Below are 22,043 nucleotides of genomic sequence, written 5' to 3' on the forward strand. Positions count from 1 at the left end.
GCATTTTGACTTGCTTTTAGAATGGTCACTATTTTATTTTAGCTGTTTTAATAGGTGTGTAATGATATCTTACCATAGTTTTAATTTACATTTCCCTAATGGCTATTGAAGTTTAATACATTTTAGGCCGGGTGCAGTGGTTCATGCCTATAATCCCATCACTTTGGGAGGCTGAGGCGGGTGGATCACTTGAAGTCAGGAGTTCGAGACCAGCCTGGCCAACATGGTGAAACCCCCTCTCTACTAAAAATACAAAAATTAGCCGGGTGTGGTGGCATGCACCTGTAATCCCAGCTACTTGGGAGGCTGAGGGAGGAGAATTGCTTGAACCCAGGAGGTGGAGGTTGCAGGGAGCCAAGATCGTGCCTCTGCACTCTAGCCTGGGCAACAGAGCAAGACTCTGTCTCAAAAACAAACAAACAAATGAACAAACAAACATATTTTAATATGCTTATCTGCCATCTCTGTATCCTCTTTGGTGAAATATCTGTTCACTTCCTTTGCCCATTTTCTAATTAGACTGTTTGGATGTTTGTTCTAGAAAAAGAGTCTTGCTCTGTCACCCAGGTTAGAGTGCAGTGGCATGATCATAGCTCACTGCAGCCTTGAAATCCTGGACCCAAGTGATCCTACCAAGTAGCTAGGACTACCGGCGTTTGCCACCATGCCCAGCTAATTTTTTTTCTTTCAAGACAGGGTCTTGCTGTGTTGCCCAGGCTGGTTTTGAATTCTCCTGGCCTCAAGCCATCTTCCCACCTCGGCCTCCAAAGCACTGGGCACAGGTGTGAGCCACTGTGCCCAACCTGTTTGTCTGTATTTTTACTTTTGAGTTTTGAAAGTTCTTTATATATTCTAGATATGAGTCCTGTGTAAGATGTGTGATTTGCAAGTATTTTCTTTCTAAATTTGTATGTCTTTTATTTCCTTTTCTTCCCTTATTGTACTAGCTAAGACTTCCAGCACTACATTGAATGAAAGTGGTGGGAACAGACATTCTTGCCTTATTTTTGATCTTGAGTGGATATATGACACATATAGTATATGTCACTAACAATGGAGTACCAAAATATATGAGGCAAAAACTGGTAGAACTCCAAGGAGAAATAGACAAATCCCATTATAGTTGAAGACTTCAACGACCCTCTTTCAATAATTGATAAATCAAGTAGGCAGAAAATCAGTAAGTATATATTTTATCTGAATACCACCATCAATCAACTTGATCTACTGGCATTTATAGAGCACTCCATCCAACAATAATAGAATATACATTCTAATACAATAATAATAGAATACACATTCATATCTAGCTCACATGGAGTATTCAAGAGATAGTACATGCTGGGCCACGAAACACACTTGAACAAATGTAAAATGATAGAATCATAAAAAGTATGTTCTCAAACCACAATGGAATTAAACTAGAAACCAATAAGAGAGAGAGCTGGAAAGTCCCCAAGGTATTTCTAGAATAAACAACACACTAGTAGGTAGCACATGGATCAAAAAAAAGTCTCAAGAGAAACTTAAAAATATTTTTAACTAAATTAAAATGAAAAATATAGTTTACCAAATTTGTGGGATGCAGCAAAAGCCATGCTTAGAGGAAAATTTATAGCATTAAATGCATATATTAGAGAAGAAGAAAGATCTAAAGTCAATCTAAGCTTCAGAAAGAAGAAACTAGAGAAATAAGAGCAATTTAAGCTTAAAGTAAGTAGAAGGAAATAATAAAAATCAAAGCAGAAATCAATGAAATTGAAAACCAGAAGATGATAGAGAAAATCAGTGAAACCAAAAGCTGTCTCTTTGAATTATCAATAAAATTAACAGATCTCTAGCCAGGTTAACCAATTTTTTTTAGAAAAAGAAAGATACAAATTACCAATATTAGAAATTTGTTTGTTTGTTTGTTTGTTTGTTTTTGAGATGGAGTCTCATTCTGTTGCCCAGGCTGGAGTGCAGTGGCGTGATCTTGGATCACTGCAACCTCCGCCTCCTGGGTTCAAGTGATTCTCCTGCCTCAGCCTCCCGAGTAGCTAGGATTACAGGCACATGCTACCACACCCGTCTAATTTTGTACTTTTAGTAGAGGCAGGGTTTCACCATTTTGGCCACGCTGGTCTCGAACACCTGACCTCAGGTGATCCACCCACCTTGGCCTCCTAAAGTATTGAGATTACAGGTGTGAGCCACCGCGTCCAGCCCACATGTATTATTTAGAAATGTGGTGGGATTTTTGGATTAATAGAAGTGTATTTAAGCAGGAATACATAAAATCATCATTGCTAGACTTAATATGAGATGTTAAATGTTTGATCCAATTTTTCTTCCTGGATAAGCTTTTCTTTCCTTTCCCTACCAGATCCGATTCCACATAGAGCTACTGGATGAGTATTTGATAATGGGTCTGAAATTGGGATAGACATGTGCTGATCTTACACAAGTCCAACAAATTAAGCCAAGATGTTTGATGAGCCCTCAATGAATCATCATTGGTTAGGGTCATTGTGCTGAATAAGTACCCCTGTTTAAACCCAGATTTATGGCCAAATGCTCAGGTTGCAGTTTGTGGAGGTATGTCATATTCAGCTGGATTGAGGGTCATGGGCAGAGGGGCCAGGTGTGATGGAGTATACTTTGGGAGAGTCATCTTGGTGACCCAGTGCACAACTGCGCCTCTTGACTCATGTATTATTCAGAAATGTGGTGTTTAATTTCCATATGTTTGGAGATTTACCTATTATCTTTTTGTTATTGATTTCTAGTTTGATTTCATTGTGATCTCAGAACACATGCTGTGCGATTTTGATTTTCAAAAATTCCTTGAGGCCGGGAGCAGTGGTTCATGCCTGTAATCCCAAGTCTCTTGGATGCCACGGTAGGAGGATCACTTGAGGATAGGAGTTGAAGGCTGCAGTAAGCCATGATCGGCACCACTGCACTCCAGCCTGGGCAATAGAGCAAGATGCTGTCTCTTTTAAAAAAATTTTTTTAGTTGACTTTTATTCTGTGACTTAAGATATAGTCTTGGTGAGTGTTCCATAAGCATTTCAAAAGAATGTGAATCTTGTTATTGTTATGTGAAGTATTGTCTAAATATTAATTAGATTCTTTTGGTTGATGGCTTTTTAAAGTTCTTATACATCCTTGCTGCTTTCCTGTCTAGTGTTTCTTTTTTTTTTTTGAGACAGAGTCTTGCTCTGTCGTCCAGGGTGGAGTGCAGTGGCACAATCTCGGCTCACTGCAGCCTCCGCCTCCCGGGTTCAAGCAATTCTCCTGCCTTAGCCTCCCGAGTAGCTGGGATTACAGGCGCCCGCCACCACACCTGGCTAATTTTTATATTTAGTAGAGACAGGGTTTCACCATGTTGGCCAGGCTGGTCTTGAACTCCTGACCTTAGGTGATCCACCCGCCTTGGCCTCCCAAAATGTTGGGATTACAGGTGTGAGCCACCATGCCCACCCTTCTGTCTAGTATTTCTATCAAGTGTTGAGAGAGATGTGTTGAAGTCTCCAACTTTAATAGTAGATGTCTATTTTTTTTTTCAGTTCTACCAATTTTTGTTTCATAGATTTTTAAGATGTGTTGTTTGGTATGTACACATGTATGATTGCTATGTCTTCTTTGTGATTTGACCCATTTAATGTCTTTTTTTGGCCCTGGTGATTTTCTTTGCTCAGCAGTCTATTTCATCTGATATTGAAATTGCTAACTCTGCTTTCTTTTAATTAATCTTTGTATGGTGTATCTTTTTTCATCCTTTTATGTTCAGTCTACCTATGTCATATTTGAAGTGAGTTTCTTGTAGAGAGCTTATTTTGGGTCATTTTTTTCACTCTGTTTTGCCAGTCTCAGAGTTATAAAGTATATTTATAGACTACTGGCAGTTAATGCAATTATTTGTTAGGGTTTAAGCCTGCCATTTGATTGTTTTCTTTTCGTTCCCTCTGCTTTTCATTCTTCTATTTCTCTACTCTTCCTATGGGTTAAACAGTTTTTAGAATTCCATTTTTTTAATCTATGGTGAAGTTTTTTTTTTTAAATGTATCTCTTTGTGTAGGTTTTTTAGTGGCTGCTTTCTATATTACATCATACATAACATAATCTATGACCATCTACTGGTATCGACACTTTTGCCACTTTGAGTGAGGGATAGAAGCCTGACCTCTATTTAGGTCCCTTTACCCTTCTCCTTTCATAATGTAATTGTCTTAAATATCTTCATTACATAAATTGAATCCACATCAGACCATGTTATATAATTTCTGTTTTAGCCATCAAACATAATTTAGAAAATGCAAGTGAAGAAGGATAGCCCATCATATTTACCCATATTTTTATTATTTCCATTGTTCTTTCTTCACTCCTGATGTTTCGGGTTTTCTTCTTTCATCATTTCCTTTATGTTTGGAGAACTTCCTTTAGCCATTCTTTTACGGTACAGCAGGTCCTCAAATAATGTTATTTTGTTTAACGTCATTTCTTTATAATGTTGATGAGAAAAAAAAACAACAACTGATTCCCAGCCATGGCCACTGTCTGTGTAGAGTTTGCACATTCTCGTCATGTCTGTGTGGGTTTTCTCTGGGCACTCCAATTTCCTCCCACATCCAAGAGATGTGCACATTAGGTTAATTGGTGTATCTAAATTATCTAAATTATCCAAGTATGAGTGAGGGGTGTGTGTGTGTGCGTGCACGCATTCTGTGATGGAATGGCATCCTTTCCAGGGTGCCTTGCACCCTGAGCTGCCAGAATAAGATTCAGCCACCCAGGACCCTGAAATGGAATAAGCAGGTTGGAAATGAAGAATAAGTGAATACAAATTATTGTAAAATAAAAATTTGTAAAGTATATAATAATCATACAAATGCATAACAGTAAATAATTTGGTATAAGAGCACTCAGCCAGCCTGCCATATTTATTATTGTTTTTGAACTGCATGGTGGTAGGAGATACTCCTTACAATTTTTGCTCTGCAAAGATTTATTCCTTGGTTTAACTCACCACCATGATGACTGCTGTCACTCACTGCTTATACTAATCCAGCATGACCTCACTTTAATTACATCACCAACAGGTGAGTAAATAATGAACTTCCTTGTTTTATTAATCTTTCTCAAATGTATGTATAGCTCACATTTATTTTAATGTTTAATACTAGATGTGTCTGGGCATTTATTTAGAAGCGTGGTATTGTTTTTGTGACCAGAAGTATGCTGTATGGACTTACCTTGTTAATATCAATTAGTCTATGATAAACTTGGTTTCATTATACATCATTTTGGTTAAAGTTGCAGTTTCCAAGAAACTATTGATGACATTAAGGACTTACTATAGTTCTTCAGTTAACAAATTATGTTAGTTTTTCCTTCATTTGAGAATGTCTTGACTTTCATACCTGAAGGATTTTTTCACTTTGCTTAGCATTCTGGGTTGACAGTTTTTTCTTTCAGTACTTAAACATATTGTGCCACTTCTTTCTGGCTTTCACGGTTTCTGATGAGAAATCTGCTGCAATTTAAATTGTTGCTCTTTTATTGGTAAGGTTAATTTCTCTGCAACTGCTTTCAAGACTTTAGTTTTCAGAAATTTGTTTATGGTGTGTCTTGTATGGATTTCTTTGGTTTATCATGCTTGGGGTTTAGTCAGCTTCTTGAATCTGTGTGTGTATGTCTTTCATCAAATTTGGGAAACTTTCAGCTTTATTTCTTTGAACACATTTTTAGCTCCACCTTCTTTTTTTCTCTTCACCTAGGACTCCCATGACACAAATGTTAAATCTTTTGTTATAATCTTCCATGTTCCTGAAGCTTTGTTCTCTCTCTCTCTCTCTCATCTCTCCCTTCTTCCCTCCCTCCCTTGCTTCCATTCTTCCTTCTTTCCTTTCTTTTTAATCCAATTTCTCTCTTTTTCAGAGTGGGTAATTTCTACTGTTTTATCTTCAAATTCACTGATTCTTTCGTAGGTTGTCTTGTATTAGTCTTCTCAGGCTGCACATAACAAAACCACAGACTGGATGTCTTAAATAATATACATTTATTTATCCTAGTTCTGGAGGCTGGAAGTCCAAGATCAAGGTGACAGCAAGATAGATTGATTCTGAGGCCTCCTCTCATGGCTTGTAAGCATCTACCATCTCGTTGTGTGTTCACATGACATCTTTGTGTGCACACACAGAGTTCACTGGTATCTCTCGTATAAAGATACTCATCGGATCAGAGTCCTACCCTTATGACCTCACTTAACCTTATTGCTTCCATAGAGTCCCCATCTCCAAATACAACCACACTGGATTAAGACTTCAACATATGAATGAGGTGAGGGAGGACACCAACATTCTGTCCATTACATATTTCTGTCCTATTGAACCCATCTGGTGAGTTTTAAACAATTTTTGGCTACTGTATTAGTTTCCTAGGGCTTCTGTATTAAAGGACCACAAACTTTGTGCCTTAAAACAACAGAAATTTATTCTCTAACAATATGGGGGCCAAAAGTCCAAAATGAAGATATTGGCAGGGTTGGTTCCTTCTGGAAGCTCAGAGGGAGAATCTGTTCCATGCTTCTCTCCTTGTTTCTGATGGTGGGGAGCAATCTTTGTTGTTACTTGGCTTGTAGACACATCATTCTAATGTCTGCCCCATCTCCACCTGTTCTCCTCTGTGTGCCTCTCTGTGTCTTCATATAGCGTTTTTATAAGGACATCAGTCATTGGATTTAGGGGTTATACTAATCCAGTATGACCTCACTTTAATTACATCTGGAAAGACCCTATTTCCAAATAAAGGTACATTCTGAGGTTAGTTCTGGGTGTCTTTTTTCCTGAGATTTTCTTTTTTTTCCAATTATTTAAGAATATTTGTAAGTGCTTTCTTGTTGAAGCATTTTTGTAGTCCCTCTTTTGAAATCCTTGTCAGCTAATTCCAACAAACTGTGTTAGGATCTGTTGATTGTGTTTTCTTGTTCAAGTTGAGATTTTCCTGATTCTTGGCATGGTGAGTTATTTTCACTTATAATCTGGTCATTTTGGATATTATGTTATGAGATCTTATTTACATCTTCTGTTTAACAGGCCTCTGCTGAAACTGGTAGTCCAGCCTTGTTACATGGCCTCCATTGACACCTCCCCATAGGGAAAAGGGAGGGTTGCTCTATTATTGCTGGAAGAGGTGGAAATCTAGGCTCCACAGTTGTCCTCCTTTACATTGTAGGGAAAGGAATGGAGCCTTGCTACTACTGGATGGGGATAGCAGCACAGGTTCTCCACATGGCCTCCACGAATATCATGGAGGTGATGGGGAGAGGCACTTAGTTAATGCTGGGCAGTGATGAAAACCCAGGCTTCCCACTCAGCCTTTTCTGACACCACCTGGAGGTGAGTGGGAGGAATGTTTTGTTATCACCAAAGATTAAAGTCTAGCTTTTCCCTCTACCTGTGCTAATGGAGTTTGGGAGGAAGTTCCCCCCTCCCACCCCTGAGATTTTGCTGGAGGCATTCAATATCAAAAGGCTTTTGGAGTCCGGCACGGTGGCTCACGCCTGTAATCCCAGCACTTTGGGAGGCCGAGGCAGGTAGATCACTTGAGGTCAGGAGTTTGAGACCAGCCTGGCCAAAAAGGTGAAACCCCACCTCTACTAAAAATAGAAAAAATTAACCAGACGTGGTGGCACATGCCTGTAGTCCCAGCTACTTGGGAGGCTGAGGCAGGAGGATCACTTGAGTTTAGGAGGCAGAGGTTGCCGTGAGCTGAGATTATGCCACTGCACTCCAACCTGTGTGACAGAGTGAGACTCCATTTCAAAAAAAAAAAAAAAAAAAAAGGGAGGATTTGTCTTGCTAGGGTGCCCCTTCCCCAGTCCTTTGACAAGAGAGAGCAATCTTTTCATGGGAACATTTTTGTCTGTACCTGTGGCATTTCCAGGTTGTAGGCTTTGGAAAAGGAAAAACCCAGGGACTCACTTCTGTATCATTCCTCCAATACTGAGATTTCAGGCTGTTCTGCCTTCTTATGCTTGTTTTATATATAATTCCCAGCATTGTAAATGTATATAGTGGCAGAGATAGAAAGGAATACATCTCCTCTATCTTGTCCAAAACTAGAAATCCTCTTTTTTAAAATTTTTATTATTATTTTTTGAGACGGAGTCTCACTCTGTCACCCAGGCTGGAGTGCAGTGGTGCAATCTCCCCTCAGTGCAACCTCCAGCCCCCAGGTTCAAGAGATTCTCGTGCCTCAGCCTCCCGAGTGGCTAGGATTACAGGTGTGCACCACCACACCCAGCTAATTTTTGTATATTTAGTAGAGGCGAGGTTTCACCATGTTGGCCAGGCTGGTCTTGAACTCCTGACCTCAGGTGATCTGCCCACGTTGGCCTCCCAAAGTGCTGGGATTATAGGCATGAGCCATCCTGCCTGGCCGAAATCCTCTTTTTATTTGTACTCTTTTTATCCCTGCAAATCCAAGGTGATGTTTTTGGATATATAATCCTTTTTAAAACTTGTGGGTCACTTTGAATCTTATTCAATATTACTCTGTTAGACAAAAGACATGCCCACAGATTTCTTTGCAATAAGCCCTTCTCTACTCTAGGCTTCTGCTGAGATGGCTAAGAGACAACAATCAGCCGTAAGATTTCCAGAATCACTATTGTTTTGATTTGGAGGATCTGTGAGACATATCCATAATTTGTTTAGACTCTTTAAATATGACTGAATAGTATTCTGAGGCACTGCCTTAAGTCTTTCTGAGATGTTAACAAAATATTTTACATTAATATTCTTTTTTTTTTTTTTTTTTGAGACAGGGTCTTGCTCTGTCGCCCAGGCTGGAGTGCAGTGGTATGATCTCGGCTCACTGCAACCTCCGCCTCCCAGTTTCAAGTGATTATCCTGCCTCTGCAGTAGCTGGCATTATAGGCATGTGCCACCACGCCCAGCTAATTTTTTGTATTTTTAGTAGAGATGGGCTTTTACCATGTTGGCCAGGCTGTACATTAATATTCTCAGTTTCATATTTGGACCAGGCTTTCCTGGCAGTGCCCTGTATTTGAGTTTTGCTAGGAAGCCATTTTTAAATTTTACTATCATCTGCTATTTGGAGAGGATAAGCATTTTCTAAATCATGAAGTCTTAGCTCTTTCATGTTTAACATTCTTTCCTTTTAAAAAGTTCAGCGTTTTTCAACTCGAGCCCTATTGATATTTCAGCTAGGATAATTATTTGATGTGTGTGTGTTTGGTGGGGGGATTGGGGTGGTTTGAGGGGGGCTGCCTTATACATTGTAGGATGTTTAACAGCATCCTTGGCCTCTGCCAACTAGATGGCAGTAGCAACCTCCCCAGCTTTGACATCTAAAAATGCCTCCAGACATTGCCAAATATCCCTTGGGAGGCAGTGTCACTCTCACTGGAGAGCTCTTGCTTTAGTATATCCCTTTGCTCCTCCCTTTCACTATAGGCAGCAAGAAGAAAGCAGGTGGCGCCTTTAACATTTTGCTTGGAAATTGCTTTACTCAGATCATCAAATTCATTAGGCACATTTTCTGTTTTCCACTTTATTGAAGGCAACAGGGTTGCTAATTTTTGTGTCACAGTATAGTTTCCAATAGTATTTACTTCACTTGTCTGGGTATGGTGGCTCATGCCTGTAATCCCAGCACTTTGGGAGGCCGAGGCAGGTGGATCACCTGAGGTCAGGAGTTCTGGACCAGTCTAAACAACATGGTGAAACCCCACCTCTACTAAAAAAAGCCGGGTGTGATGGCATGCACCTGTAATCCCAGCTACTTGGGAGGCTGAGGCAGGAGAATCACCTGAACCTGGGAGGCAGAAGTTGCAGTGAGCTGAGATCAACAAGAGCAACACTCTGTCAAAAACAAAACAAAAAAACAACAAAAAAACCCCCAAAAAACAAAAAAACAGAAAAACAGTATTTACTTCACTTTCCTGCATACCCTCACTGCACCTTATCTAAGGGCCGAGGCTTCTTTAACAGCTTCTTCAAGGCGCTTTAGGTTTTTACTACACTCTTGTCAAAGTCCAATTCTAATGCCACTCCTGCATATGAGAGTACTGTTACAGCAGTACTTCACCCAGTACCAAAATCTTTCTTTTCCCCTTTAAAAATTTTTTTCTTTATATGTTCCAATGAACAGATTTTTAATATGTTACCTATTGCTGCATAATAAACTATCCCAGAATTTAGCATCTTAAAACAAGAAGTATTTACTATCTCAAAGTGCTTGAGTATCAGGAATCCAGGAGTGGTTTAACTGAGTGGTTCTGCCTAAGTTTCCCATGAGGTTTCAGTCAAACTGCTGGCCAGGGCTGTAATTATCCCAAGATTTTACTAGGGCAATTTTATCAATTTCCATACTCAATCATGTGGTGGCTGGCAGGCCTCAGCCTTCACGGGCTCTTGGCCGGAAGCTTCCTTTCCTTGCCATGTGGGCTTCTCTATAGTGGCTGTTGACAAAATGGCAGCTTGCTTCTCCCAGAGTGAGTGACCCCAAAAATAGAGTACACACTAAAGACAGAAGCTGTAGTCTTTTTTTTTTAATTTGAATTTTAGAAGTGACATACCATCATTTCTGGCATATCCTGTGGGTCACATAGGTAAACTAATGGTGGCAGGAGGCAGACAGGTTCCTAGGTGGGAAGGGGTGGGTCCTTGGTGAAACCCCACCTTCAAGCCAGGGATGACCTGAAGCCTGACAGCCAGGCCGCCAGTTCTGTGTGGAGTCCACTACCTAAAGTGAGAACTTCCTTGATGCCTTTTGGCCAATCAGATGGTGCTTTTTCCTGACCCGGCCAGATTCATGGACTCGTTGGGACTACCTGCCTGCAGATAGGAGCTACCCACTTTGGGTCTCCTCTCCTCTGAGAGCTGTTTGGTCACCCGATAAAGCTGTTCTCTGCCTTGCTCACCTTCCAGTTGTCTGTGTAACCTCATTCTTCACGGATGCTGGTCAAGAACTCAGGACCTGCCAAATGCGGGAGTAAAAGCAGCTGTAACACTTTCCTGGCCGGCTCGCTGAGCTGCAGGTGGGAGCTAAAGGGGCTGTAACACGTTCCTGGCTAGCTCGCTGAGGTGCAGGTGGTGACACATTCCTGAACTGCTGGAGTGAAGAGTGGAGACCCTTCTGGAGGCCCAGACCTCGGGATTCTCCGAGCCAGAGCGGTAACACACTAGTTCTCCTGCCCTCTGCCAGCGCCAGGCTGCCACCCCATGCAACAGGAAGCAGTGGCGGGGCCAGGCCAGCCCAGGAGCCACAGGCCGGAGCAGGGTGGCAGGACTGAAAGAGCAGTAACACAAATGGGCTGAAACTGCACCCCCTGAAATACAGCACCCCCACCTCGCTGAGCTGCTGCCGGTGATGAGAAAGAGAGAAGAGCTGCAGCCCTTCTGGGGGCCCAGATCTCGGGGCTCCCTGAGGCAGGGCTGTGACATGCTGTAACACCCTCTTTGGGGCTCTGCAGTTCCTGGTGTCTCAGAGCTTTCAGGTGCCACTGCGTTCCCCTGGTCCAGACGCTGGTGCCTACAGCAGAGGTCGCTTGGGGTAGGTCTGGTCCAGCCAGAGCCTTGCATGGAGCTGGTGCCTGTGCCAGTGCCTGGAGCTGCTCACGTGGCTGCGGCAGCTTGTGTGCCTGGCTCTGTGTGGTGACTGGACCTCACGCTTGCTCACACACCCCCCCACCACTCCATGCCTGGCTTACCCTTGGTAGGCATGGGATCCGGGCTGGTAGCACTAGCCAAGCACAGCCTGCCAGGTGAGTGGGCAGAATGGGTGGGCACAAGCAAAACTCCAGCAGAGGCACCACCAGCCACAGAGGTTTTGCACTGACAAAGTGACACCCAAAGGATCCCGTGACATAACCTTGGTACAGTGTAGGAGAGGACTGCCCAGATGTACATGATAGGTGGTAAGGAACATTGGGAGGTGTTTTGTGGCTGACTGTGGCTACAAAAATTTCCATTTTATTCCATCCAATATGTTTTTCTTTTTTTCTTTTTCCTTTTTTTTGTTTTAGAGTCTCGCTCTGTTGCCCAGGCTGGAGTACAATGGCGTGATCTCGGCTCACTGCAAACTCCGCCTCCCAAGTTCAAGTGATTCTCCTGCATCAGCCTCCCAAGTAGCTAGGATTACAGATGCATGCTACCATGTCTGGCTGATTTTGGTATTTTTAGTAGAGACGGGGTTTCACCATGTTGGCCAGGCTGGTCTCGAACTTCTGACCTCAAGTGATCCACCCATCTCAGCCTCCCAAAGTGTTGGAATTACAGGCATGAGCCACTGCACCTGGCTGTTTCTTCTTCTTTCTTTTTTCTTCTTCTTTCTTCTTTTTTCTTCGTCTTCCTCCTCCTCTTCTTTCTTCTTCTTCTTCTTCGATTGAGTCTCGCTCTGTCACCCAGGCTGGAATGCAGTGGCATGATCTAGGCTCACTGCAACCTCCGCCTCCTGGATTCAAGTGATTCTTGTGCCTCAGCCTCCCAAGTAGCTGGGATTAGAGGCACCCACCACCACGCCCAGCTAATTTTTGTATTTTTAGTAGAGACGGGGTTTCACCATGTTGGCCAGGCTGGTCTTGAACTCCTGACCTCGAGTGATCTGCCTGCCTCGGCCTCCCAAAGTGCTGAGATTACAGGTGTGAGCCACCACACCCGGCCTATTTTATTATTTTTTTGAGATGGGGTTTCACTCTGTTACCTGGGCTACAGTGCCGTGGTGTGATCTCGGTTCACTGCAGCCTTGACCTCCCAGGCTCAAGCGATTTTCTTGCCTCAGCCTCATGAGTAGCTGGGACTACAGGCATGCATCACCATGCCTGGCTAATTTTTGTATATTTTGTAGAGATGAAGTTTCTGCCAATGTTGCCCAGGCTGGTCTCAAACTTGTGGGCTCAAGCGATCCTCCCAGCTAGTCTCCCAAAATGCTGAGACTACAGGCATGAGCTGCTGTGCCTGGTTCAACACTTTTGTTTTTTTTTTTTTTTTGAGACAGGGTCTCGCTCAGTTGCCCAGGCTGGAGTGCGGTGGTGGCATCTCAGCTCACTGCAACCTCCACTTCCCAGGATCAAGTTATCCTCCTACCTCAGGCCTCCAAATAGCTGGGAATACAGGCATGAGCCACCATGCCCAGCTAATTTTTATATTTTTTGTAGAGACGAGGTTTTGTCATGTTGCCCAGGCTGGTCTCAAATTCAAGGTCAAGCGATCCACCTGCCTCAGCCTCCCAAAGTGCTAGGATTACAGGCCTGAGCCAGTGTACCCAGCCGTGTATTTTCTAATATCCCTTGGACTTCATCTTTGACTCATGTTTTATTTTGAAGTATTGGGATTGTTTTTCAGTTATCTTTCTGTTATTATTTCTATTTAATTCTGTTATGGTCATACAACATAATTTAAATTCTTCTAAATTTGTTGAGGATTGTTTTTGTTGCCCAGAATATGATGAATCTCTCATTGAATGTTGTATGTGCAGTTGAAAAGAATGTTTATTCTGCTGTTGGTGGGTAAAGTGTCATGAATATAATTAGGAGAAATTAATGATAGTGTTAAGGTTTTCTATATCCTTGCTTTTTTGGTCTACTTATTTTATTGATTATTGAGAGAGAAGGGTTGAATTAACTAGGTGCAATATAGATTTTTTCTGTTTCTTATTTCAGGTCTACTGGTTTTTACTTCATATATTTTTGAAGCTCTGTTGTTAGTATATACACTCTTATGACTGTTAAGTCTTCTTGGTGAATTGAACCTTTTATTATTAAATAATACCACTTTTCATCCCTGGTAATAGTCCTTCTTAAATCTACTTTGTCTGATATTAATAATGTCACTCCAACTTGCTTGGTTTCATGTTTGTATGGTGTGTCTTATTCCATTCATTTTTTTTTTTAGGGATCCAATTCCTCTACACATCCTTTTACTTTTAACCCATATATTTCTTTATATTTAAAGTGGGTCTTGTGGACAACATATTATTGCCTCTTACTTTGCTCCCAATCTGCTAATTTGTCTTTTAATTGATTGTCTTTTTACTGATACACTGGATTAAAATCTATCACCTTGTTATTTGTTTTCTAATCTTGCATCTGTGCTTTTTTTCTTTTTTCTTCCTTGATTTGGATTATGTTTTGAAAAGGAAAACTCCCAATCTCATGGGTGCTGCAAGTAGACAAGATGTATTGCATCTGATTGAAATAGTTTATTATTCATAGCACAACAAACAGTGTGAACATCAGCATAGTTGTATTCATTCCCCTGGTCCTACGTTCAACAGATGATGCAGTGAGCCCAGATGCATGGTATTCACACAGTGGGTTTGCATTGTAGCTGAGGGACCTAGGCCCAGCACTTTTTATTTTATTTTATTTAATTAATTAATTAATTTATTTGAGACAGGGTCTCACTGTGTTGCTTAGGCTGCTCTCGAATTCCTGGGCTCAAGTGATCCTCCTGCCTCAGCCTCTCAAAGTGCTGGGATTACAAGCATGAGCCACCATGCCTGGTCCCAGGACATTTTTATAGCAAGCAGTAAGCAAGCCTGCCTTGGTCTGAGAAATGATCTCACCTCTCAAAACTCTAGCTGTACTAACAATCCTGAACAAGGACCCAGGTGAAAGAGAGGTCTGGGCCTTGTGATCTTGACATACTCAGCAAGACACGTTGGACACAAGTGGCCTAGGGAGGAAGCCTCCCAACATTAGAAAAAATTATTATATGTACTTGTTTTCATGTTCAACAGTCATTTTAAAAAATAAATTTTATTGTATATGTTTAAGGTATACAACATGATGTTATGGAATACATAGATATAGTAAAGTGATTACTATAGTGAAGCAAACGAACATATCCATCATCTCACATAGTTACCTATTCCGGCATTTTTATGATTCCATTTTCTATTATTGGCTTGTTACTTACACCTCTCTTAAAAAATTTTTTTAGTGGTTGCTATTGAATTTACTATATCTTTAATCAGTCTATCTTCAAATAATGTTATACCACTTCTTATATATCATAAGGACCCTTTAACAGCATATTTCCCATTCCTCCATCTCCTCATTTTTACTGTTGTTATTGTCATACATTTCACTTTTATATATGCTATGAGGCCACAATGCATTGCTTTAGTAAAGCAGTTACCTTTTAAAGTGAGTAAAAATGAGAAACAATGTCTCTTATATTTACCTTTATTCTATCTGTTTCCAGAGATCATCATTTCTTTATGTAGATCCAAGTTTCTCTCAGGTATCATATTTCTTCTGCTTACAGAACGTCCACTGGTAATGAATTTTCTCTCTCTTTTTTTGTTTTTTTTTGATCTGAAAAAGTGTATTTCCTTCATGTTTGAAAGATGTATTTGCTAGGTATAGAATTCTGGATTGGCAGTTTTTTGTCTTTCAGCATTTTAAAGATATGACTCTATTATCTTCTGGTTATATAATTTCTGATGAGAAGTCTTCTGTAATTCTTTGTTCCTCTGTAGGGAGTGTGCCTTTTTCCTCTAGATGCCTTCAATATTTTCTCTTTATCTTTGGTTTTCAGCAATTTGAATATGATATATTAGGTTGTGTTTGCATGTGCTTCTTTGTTGTGTTTGTATATTGGCATTTAATCTTTTCTGGATTCTGTGAGTTTCTTGGCTCTGTGGTTTGATATCTTTCATTATTCTTGGAAAATTATTAGCTATTATATCTACAAATAAATATTGTATCTACATATATATATATATTTTTTTCTCTGTTTCTTCTCCTTCTGGGATGTGAATCACTTATATGTTAGCGCTTGGATATTTGTTCTGGTTTTTGTTTGTTTGTTTCACTCTTTTCTTTTTCTGTTTCAATTTGAGTATTCTCTATTGACCTATCTTCAAGTTCACTGGTTATTTCCTCAGCTATGTCAAGTTTACTGATTGATATAGTTTGGTTGTGTCACCACCCAAATCTCATCTTGAAATGTGGTTCCCATAATCCCCACGTGTCATGGGAGAGACCAGGTGGAGATAATTGAATCATGAGGGTGGTTCCCCCATCCTGTTCTCATGATAGTGAGTTAGTTCTCACAAGATCTGATGGTTTTATAAGGGGCTTCCTCCTTCCCCAGGCACTTCTCCTTGCTGCTGCCACATGAAGAAGGACGTGTTTGCTTCCCCTTCCACCATGATTGTAAGTTTCCTGAGGCCTCCTCAGCCCTTTGGAACAGTGAGTCAATTAAACCTCTTTTCTTTGTAAACTACCCAGTCTCAGGTATGTGCTTATAGCAGTGTGAGAACAGACTAATACAGTAAACTGGTATTGGTAGAATGAGGTGCAACTATAAAGATACCTGATAATGTGGAAGCAGCTTTGGAACTGGGTAACAGATAGAGGTTAGAACAGTTTGGAGGGCTCAGAAGAAGAAGGAAAGTGTGGGAAAATGTGGAACTTCCTAAAGTCTTAGAGGGCTCAGAAGACAGGAAAATGTGAGAAGGTTTGGAACTTCCTAGAGACTGTTGAATGGCTTTGACCAAAATGCTAATAGTGATATGAACAATGAAATCTAGGATGAGGTGGTCTCAGATGGAAATGAGGAACTAGCTGGGAACTGGAGTAAACTTCACTTTTGCAATGCAAAGAGACTGGTGGCATTTTACCCCTGCCCTAGAGATCTGTAGAACTTTGAACTTGAGAGAGATGATTTAGGGTATCTGGCAGGAGAAATTTCTAAGTGGCATAGCATTCAAGAGGAAGCAGAGAATAAACTTTTGGAAAATTTGCAGCCTGATGATGTGATAGAAAAGAAAAACCCATTTTTTTCTGGGAGAAATTCAAGCCCCTTACAGAAATTTGCATAAGTAACAAGGAGACAAATGTTAATCACCAAGACAATGGGGAAAATGTCTCCAGGGCATATCAGAGACCTACACAGCAGCCCCTCCCATCATAGGCCCAGAGGCCTAGGAGGGAAAAATGATTTCCTGGGCCAGGTCCAGTGCTCCCTTGCTGTATGCTGCCTCAGGACTTGGTGCCCTGCATCCCAGCCACTCAAGCCATGGCAAAAAGGGGCCAAGGACAGCTCGGGCTATTGCTTCAGAGGGTGCAAGCCCCAAGCCTTGGCAGCTTCCGTGAGGTATTGGGCCAGCAGGTGTGCAGAATGCAAGAATTGAGGTTTGGGAACCTCCACCTAGATTTCAGAGGTTGTATGGAAATGCGTGGATGTCCAGGCAGAAGTCTGCTGCAGGGGTGGAGCCCTCATGGAGAACCTCTGCTAGGGCAGTGCGGAAGGGAAATGTGGGGTCAGATCCTACACACAGAGTCCCCACTGGGGCATTGCTTATGGAGCCGTGAGAAGAGGGCCACTGTCCTCCAGAGCCCCGAATGGTAGATCCACCAACAACTTGCACTGAGTGTCTGGAAAAGTTGCAGACACGCAATGGCAGCCATGAAAGCAGCAGGGAGGGGGTCTCTACCCTGCAAAGCCACAGGGGTGGAGCTGCCCAGGGCTGTGGGAGCCCACCTCTTGCATCAGTGTGACCTGGATATGAGACCTGGAATCAAAGGATATTATTTTGGAGCTTTCAGGTTTAGTGACTGTCCTATTGGATTTCAGACTTGCATGGGGCCTGTAGCCCCTTTGTTTGGGCCAATTTACCCCTTCAATTTCTCCTATTTAGAATGAGGGTATTTACCCAATGCCTATAACCCCATTATATCTAGGAAGTAATTAACTTGCTTTTGATTTTACAGGCTCTTAGGTGGAAGGGACTTGCCTTGTCTCAGAAGAGTCTTTGGCCTTGGACTTTTGGGTTAATACTGGAATGAGTTAAGACTTTGGAGGACTGTTGGAAGCACATAATTGTGTTTTGAATTGTGAGGACATGAGATTTGGGAGGGGCTGGGGCAAAATTATATGGTTTGACTGTGTCCCCACCCAAATCTCATCTTGAATTGTGGTTCCCATAATCCCCACATGTCATGGAGAGGACCAGGTGAAGACAGTTGAATCATGGGGGTGGTTTCCCCCATCCTTTTCTTGTGATAGTGAGTTACTTCTCATGAGATCTGATGGTTTTATAAGGGGCTTCCCCCTTCGCTGGGCACTTCTTGCTGCTGCCATGCAAAGAAGGACGTGCTTGCTTCCCCTTCTGCCATGATTGTAAGTTTCCTAAGGCCTCCCCAGCCCTGTGGAACTGTGAGTTAATTAAACATCTCTCATTTATAAATTACCCAGTCTCAGGTGTGTCTTTGTAGTAGCGTGAGAAAGGACTAGTATACTGATAAGCCTGTCAACAGCATTCTTCAAATCTGTTATATGTATGTGTTTTTTCTTATTTCTAGCATTTCTCTATGTCTCTTTTTTTGTAGTCTTCATATTTCTGCAAAAATTCCCCTTTTGTTCTTTCATATTGTCTACATTTTCCACAAGAGCCTTTCATATTCACGTATTACTTATAGTTGTCTTAAGTTCTGTGTCAGATAACTACAGCATCTGCATCTTGCACCTGGTCTTGCTTTCTCTCTCTCTCTCTCTTTCTCTTTCTCTCTTTAATATAGAAACAGGGCCTTACGATATTGCCCAGGCTGGTCTTCAGACTCCTGGCCTCAAGCATTCCATCTGCCTTGGCATTCCAAAGTGCTGGATTATAGGTATAAGCCACCACACCTGGCCTGCTTTGTCTCTTGACAGTAGGTTTTTTTGGTATTTTAAAATTTGTGTGTGTGTGTGTGTGTGTTGTAATTTTTGTTTGTTTGTTTTTGAGATAGAGTTTCACTTTTGCCAACCAGACTGGAGTGCAATGGTGCGATCTTGGCTCACTGCAACCTCTGCTTCCCAGGTTCAAGCGATTCTCCTGCCTGAGCCTCCCAAATAGCTGGGATTACAGGCACCCACCACCATGCCCCGCTAATTTTTGTATTTTCAGTAAAGATGGGATTTCACTGTGTTGGCCAGGCTGGTCTCGAACTCCTGACATCAGGTGATCCATCCACCTTGGCCTCCCAAAGTGTTGAGATTAGAGGCGTGAGCCACTGCGCCCAGCCTGTGTTGTAATTTTTTATTGAATTTTGGACACAGTGTTTATAATAGCAAGGACTGAGTTCATTATTATTTATGCCTGGAAATTGTCGTATCTCTTCTTCTCTTAGGCCATTAGTGTGGGGGATTCAGTCAGTTTTTTCAGGAGTTGAATTAGGTTTGAGTTTTGTTGTTTCTATGATTACTTCAGTGTCTATATCTCCTACAAATTTTATGTAGTCATGCTAGCTATATTGGGTCTTTAGTAATTCCATAAAAATTTTGGCCTGGCATGTTGGCTTACACCCATAATCCCAGCACTTTGAGAGGCTGGAGCAGGAGGATCACTTGAGGCCAGGAGTTTGAGACCAGCTTAGACAACATAGCAAGACCCTATCTCTAACAAAAAAAAATAATAATAATAAAATAAAATTAGCCATGTGTGGTGATGTGCATTTGTAGTCCTAGATACTTGGGAGACTGAAGTGGGAGGATACCTTGAGCTTAGTGAGTCATGACTGCACTACTGTGCTTCAGCCTCTGGACAGTGTGAGACCTTGTCTCTGAAAAATAAAAACATAAACATTAGCTGAACTCTTCTAACCTACTTGTAAGGAGAGCTTGTCTTTCTCTTGCTGCACAACTGAGTGAGTGCCTGCATCCCGTCACTTCCTGGAGGCTCCTGTCCTTCTTTGGAATGCTGGTTAATTGGTTGCTCTGCAACCTTAGGTCTCTGATAAGTTTGACAAAAGTTGTGATTTTGTAAATTACCCAACAATTTTTAAAAACTGTTATTAGTTTGATAATGATGCTCTTCCCAGGTTTCTGCATCCTAGATGGAAGCCGGAGTCTCAAGCCGTCTACCTTTTCACGGTGCTATTCAACGTTTTGGCCACCTACTCCTGGCCTGCTGCTTGGGTCTTTCTTTTGGGTGACACCCTTCCAGCTTAGCCCCCTGAAATATTTTCAGGTTAGATGTTTCCCCCTCTCCATTCCTTCTTTATGGCAAATATCTGACAAAGAGAAGGGACAGAGGTTCCTGATCTTTCTTCATCTTGGGCTCAAAATAATCCATGGAGTCGTGTTCTGAAGGATACATCTGGGCCAGGCGCAGTGGCTCACGCCTATAATCCCAGCACTTTGGGAGGCTGAGGTGGGCAGATCACTTGAGGCCAGGAGTTCAAGACCAGCCTGGCCAACAGGGCAAAAACCCCCCTCTACCAAAAATAGAAAAATTAGCCAGGCATAGTGGAGTGCACCTGTAATTCCAGCTACTCAGGAGGCTGAGGTGGGAGAATTGCTTGAATCCAGGAGGTGGAGGTTGCAGTGAGCTGAGATCGTGCCACTGCACTCCAGCCTGGGCAACAGAGCAAGACTCTGTCAAAAAAAAAAAAAAGGGATACATCTCTGAAAATGGGGACATGACTGGGAGTGAGCTAAGCTCTTATCCACTGTACTCCTGACTTGGCCCTCATTTTCTGTGCTAGAAAATTAGATGAAGTATCTACTCTATCCATTAATGAGAAATAAGAATCAAACCAACCCAATGAAATAGTTCTTAGAAGATGAAAACTACAACAGGATAAAAGGGGAACAGGCACAGGATAAAAGGGTTGTAAGCACAGTCTCTGGAGGCAGTCTACCTGGGCTTAAATTCCAGGTCCATCACTTACTAGCTGTAGGGCCTGGGACAAGTTCCTTCACCTCTCTGTATCTCAACTTCTGTATCTGTAAAGTGGAAACAGCAAGAGGATTAAAAGGATTAATTTTTGTAAAGCACTTATAATAGTGACTGGCACATAATAAGCTCTGTGGAAGTGTTAACAATTAGGGCTTACTTCCTATAATTTCAGAAATTTGTGGAAGAGAGCAGTTCCCTCCCTTTCTCAGAACCCATTACCATCAAAACAGCTAACGATTACTGAGCATTTCCAAAGTGCCCAAGTCCTGTAACTAACCATTTTATATAAATTATCTTATAAGAGGGAGGGATTAATTATTCCTCTTTAGTAGGTAAGAGATCAAGGATCAGAGAAGTGTTTACCCAGCTGGCTAGAGGAATCAATAGGTTTACAACCCAAGAGGGTCTGACTGCATTGCCTGTGCTCTTAACCATTGCATTTGTTGCCTCCCACAAACTAGTTTCCATGCTTGTAAACTAGTGGGAAAGTTGCATGCTGTATTTATCTCACAGGGTTGTTTTGAGATCCCAATAATGTTAAGAGGCAGTGCTTTAGTGTACAGAGTGCTGGTCCCCTGACAGGGAAACCTGAATGTGTCAATGATTTGTTCACACTTCCCTCCCACTGCACATGCCCTTCTCCCTCTTTTCTGCTTGTTGAACTCATGTCTTCAAGACTTAGCTCAGATATCAGCGTCCAGATTTTATTCTAATAGTGGAGAAATTTAGGCAACGCCGCGTGGCGGGGGGGTCGAGGGGGGCACACCAGACTTGTGTTCTGAAATGACAGCTGACTTGTAATGCAGGGAATGGAGTGTAGCCGGGCCAGAATGAGTACAAGAAAACCAGATAGAAGGTTACTGCATTAGGAGCCCAGGCGGGAGGTGGTGGGGCAAACGGAAGGAATGGTGGACTGGAAAGATATTTAGGAAAGAGAATCGACAGGAAATGGAGGTGTATTTTAATATGGGCAGCGAGGGAGAGGGAGGTGGCAAGGATGGCTCCTAGTTCCTGACTTGCTCGCGGATGTTTGTCGAATGAATGATCCAGTGACCCCAAGGCAGAAGTATCTCAGAGAGATCCCCCCACTCCCCTCCCCGCACCCGTCACCACGCTGCCTTCGGAGCTCTGACCGTAAGGGGGTGGATGGAAGGCAGGAGGAAGGGAATGGCCACGGAGTCTTGGTCCAGGAGCTGCTAGACTGGACACTTCTAGCACTGGTCTGAGCCAGGAGACGCTGCGAAAAGAGGGCAAACGTTTCTCCTCTCGCAGTTGCCGCCTCGCCCCTCCACCCCCGCCTGGCCAGCAGCGCAGCGCCCCTCTTAGCACCGTGGAGGTGCTGGCTCCTTGCCGGCGTCGGG

General features: G+C 42.2%; 2 protein-coding genes across 4 annotated transcripts in view; one reads left to right on the top strand and one right to left on the bottom strand.

Annotated features, from left to right (window-relative positions):
- SYS1 (SYS1 golgi trafficking protein) overlaps nucleotides 1-17,757 on the top strand; it is a 40,471-nt gene extending 22,714 nt beyond the window's left edge. Inside the window, exons 3-4 of the mRNA XM_055104923.1 lie at nucleotides 16,113-16,174; nucleotides 17,735-17,757. Of these exons, the coding sequence (XP_054960898.1) occupies nucleotides 16,113-16,174; nucleotides 17,735-17,742 (70 nt within the window). The 3' untranslated portion in view covers nucleotides 17,743-17,757. The remainder of the gene's footprint in view (nucleotides 1-16,112; nucleotides 16,175-17,734) is intronic.
- Nucleotides 1-22,043, bottom strand: part of TP53TG5 (TP53 target 5) — a 40,369-nt gene that overhangs the window by 16,150 nt on the left and 2,176 nt on the right. For all 3 annotated transcript variants that reach the window (XM_055104922.2, XM_034947595.4, XM_063600873.1), the window contains exons 2-3: nucleotides 21,816-21,919; nucleotides 20,675-20,729 (exon numbers count right to left, since the gene is read on the bottom strand). The gene's annotated coding sequence lies outside the window, so the exon portion shown is untranslated. The remainder of the gene's footprint in view (nucleotides 1-20,674; nucleotides 20,730-21,815; nucleotides 21,920-22,043) is intronic.

This window comes from Pan paniscus, chromosome 21, assembly GCF_029289425.2.
Source record: "Pan paniscus chromosome 21, NHGRI_mPanPan1-v2.0_pri, whole genome shotgun sequence".
Taxonomy (NCBI): Eukaryota; Metazoa; Chordata; class Mammalia; order Primates; family Hominidae; genus Pan; species Pan paniscus.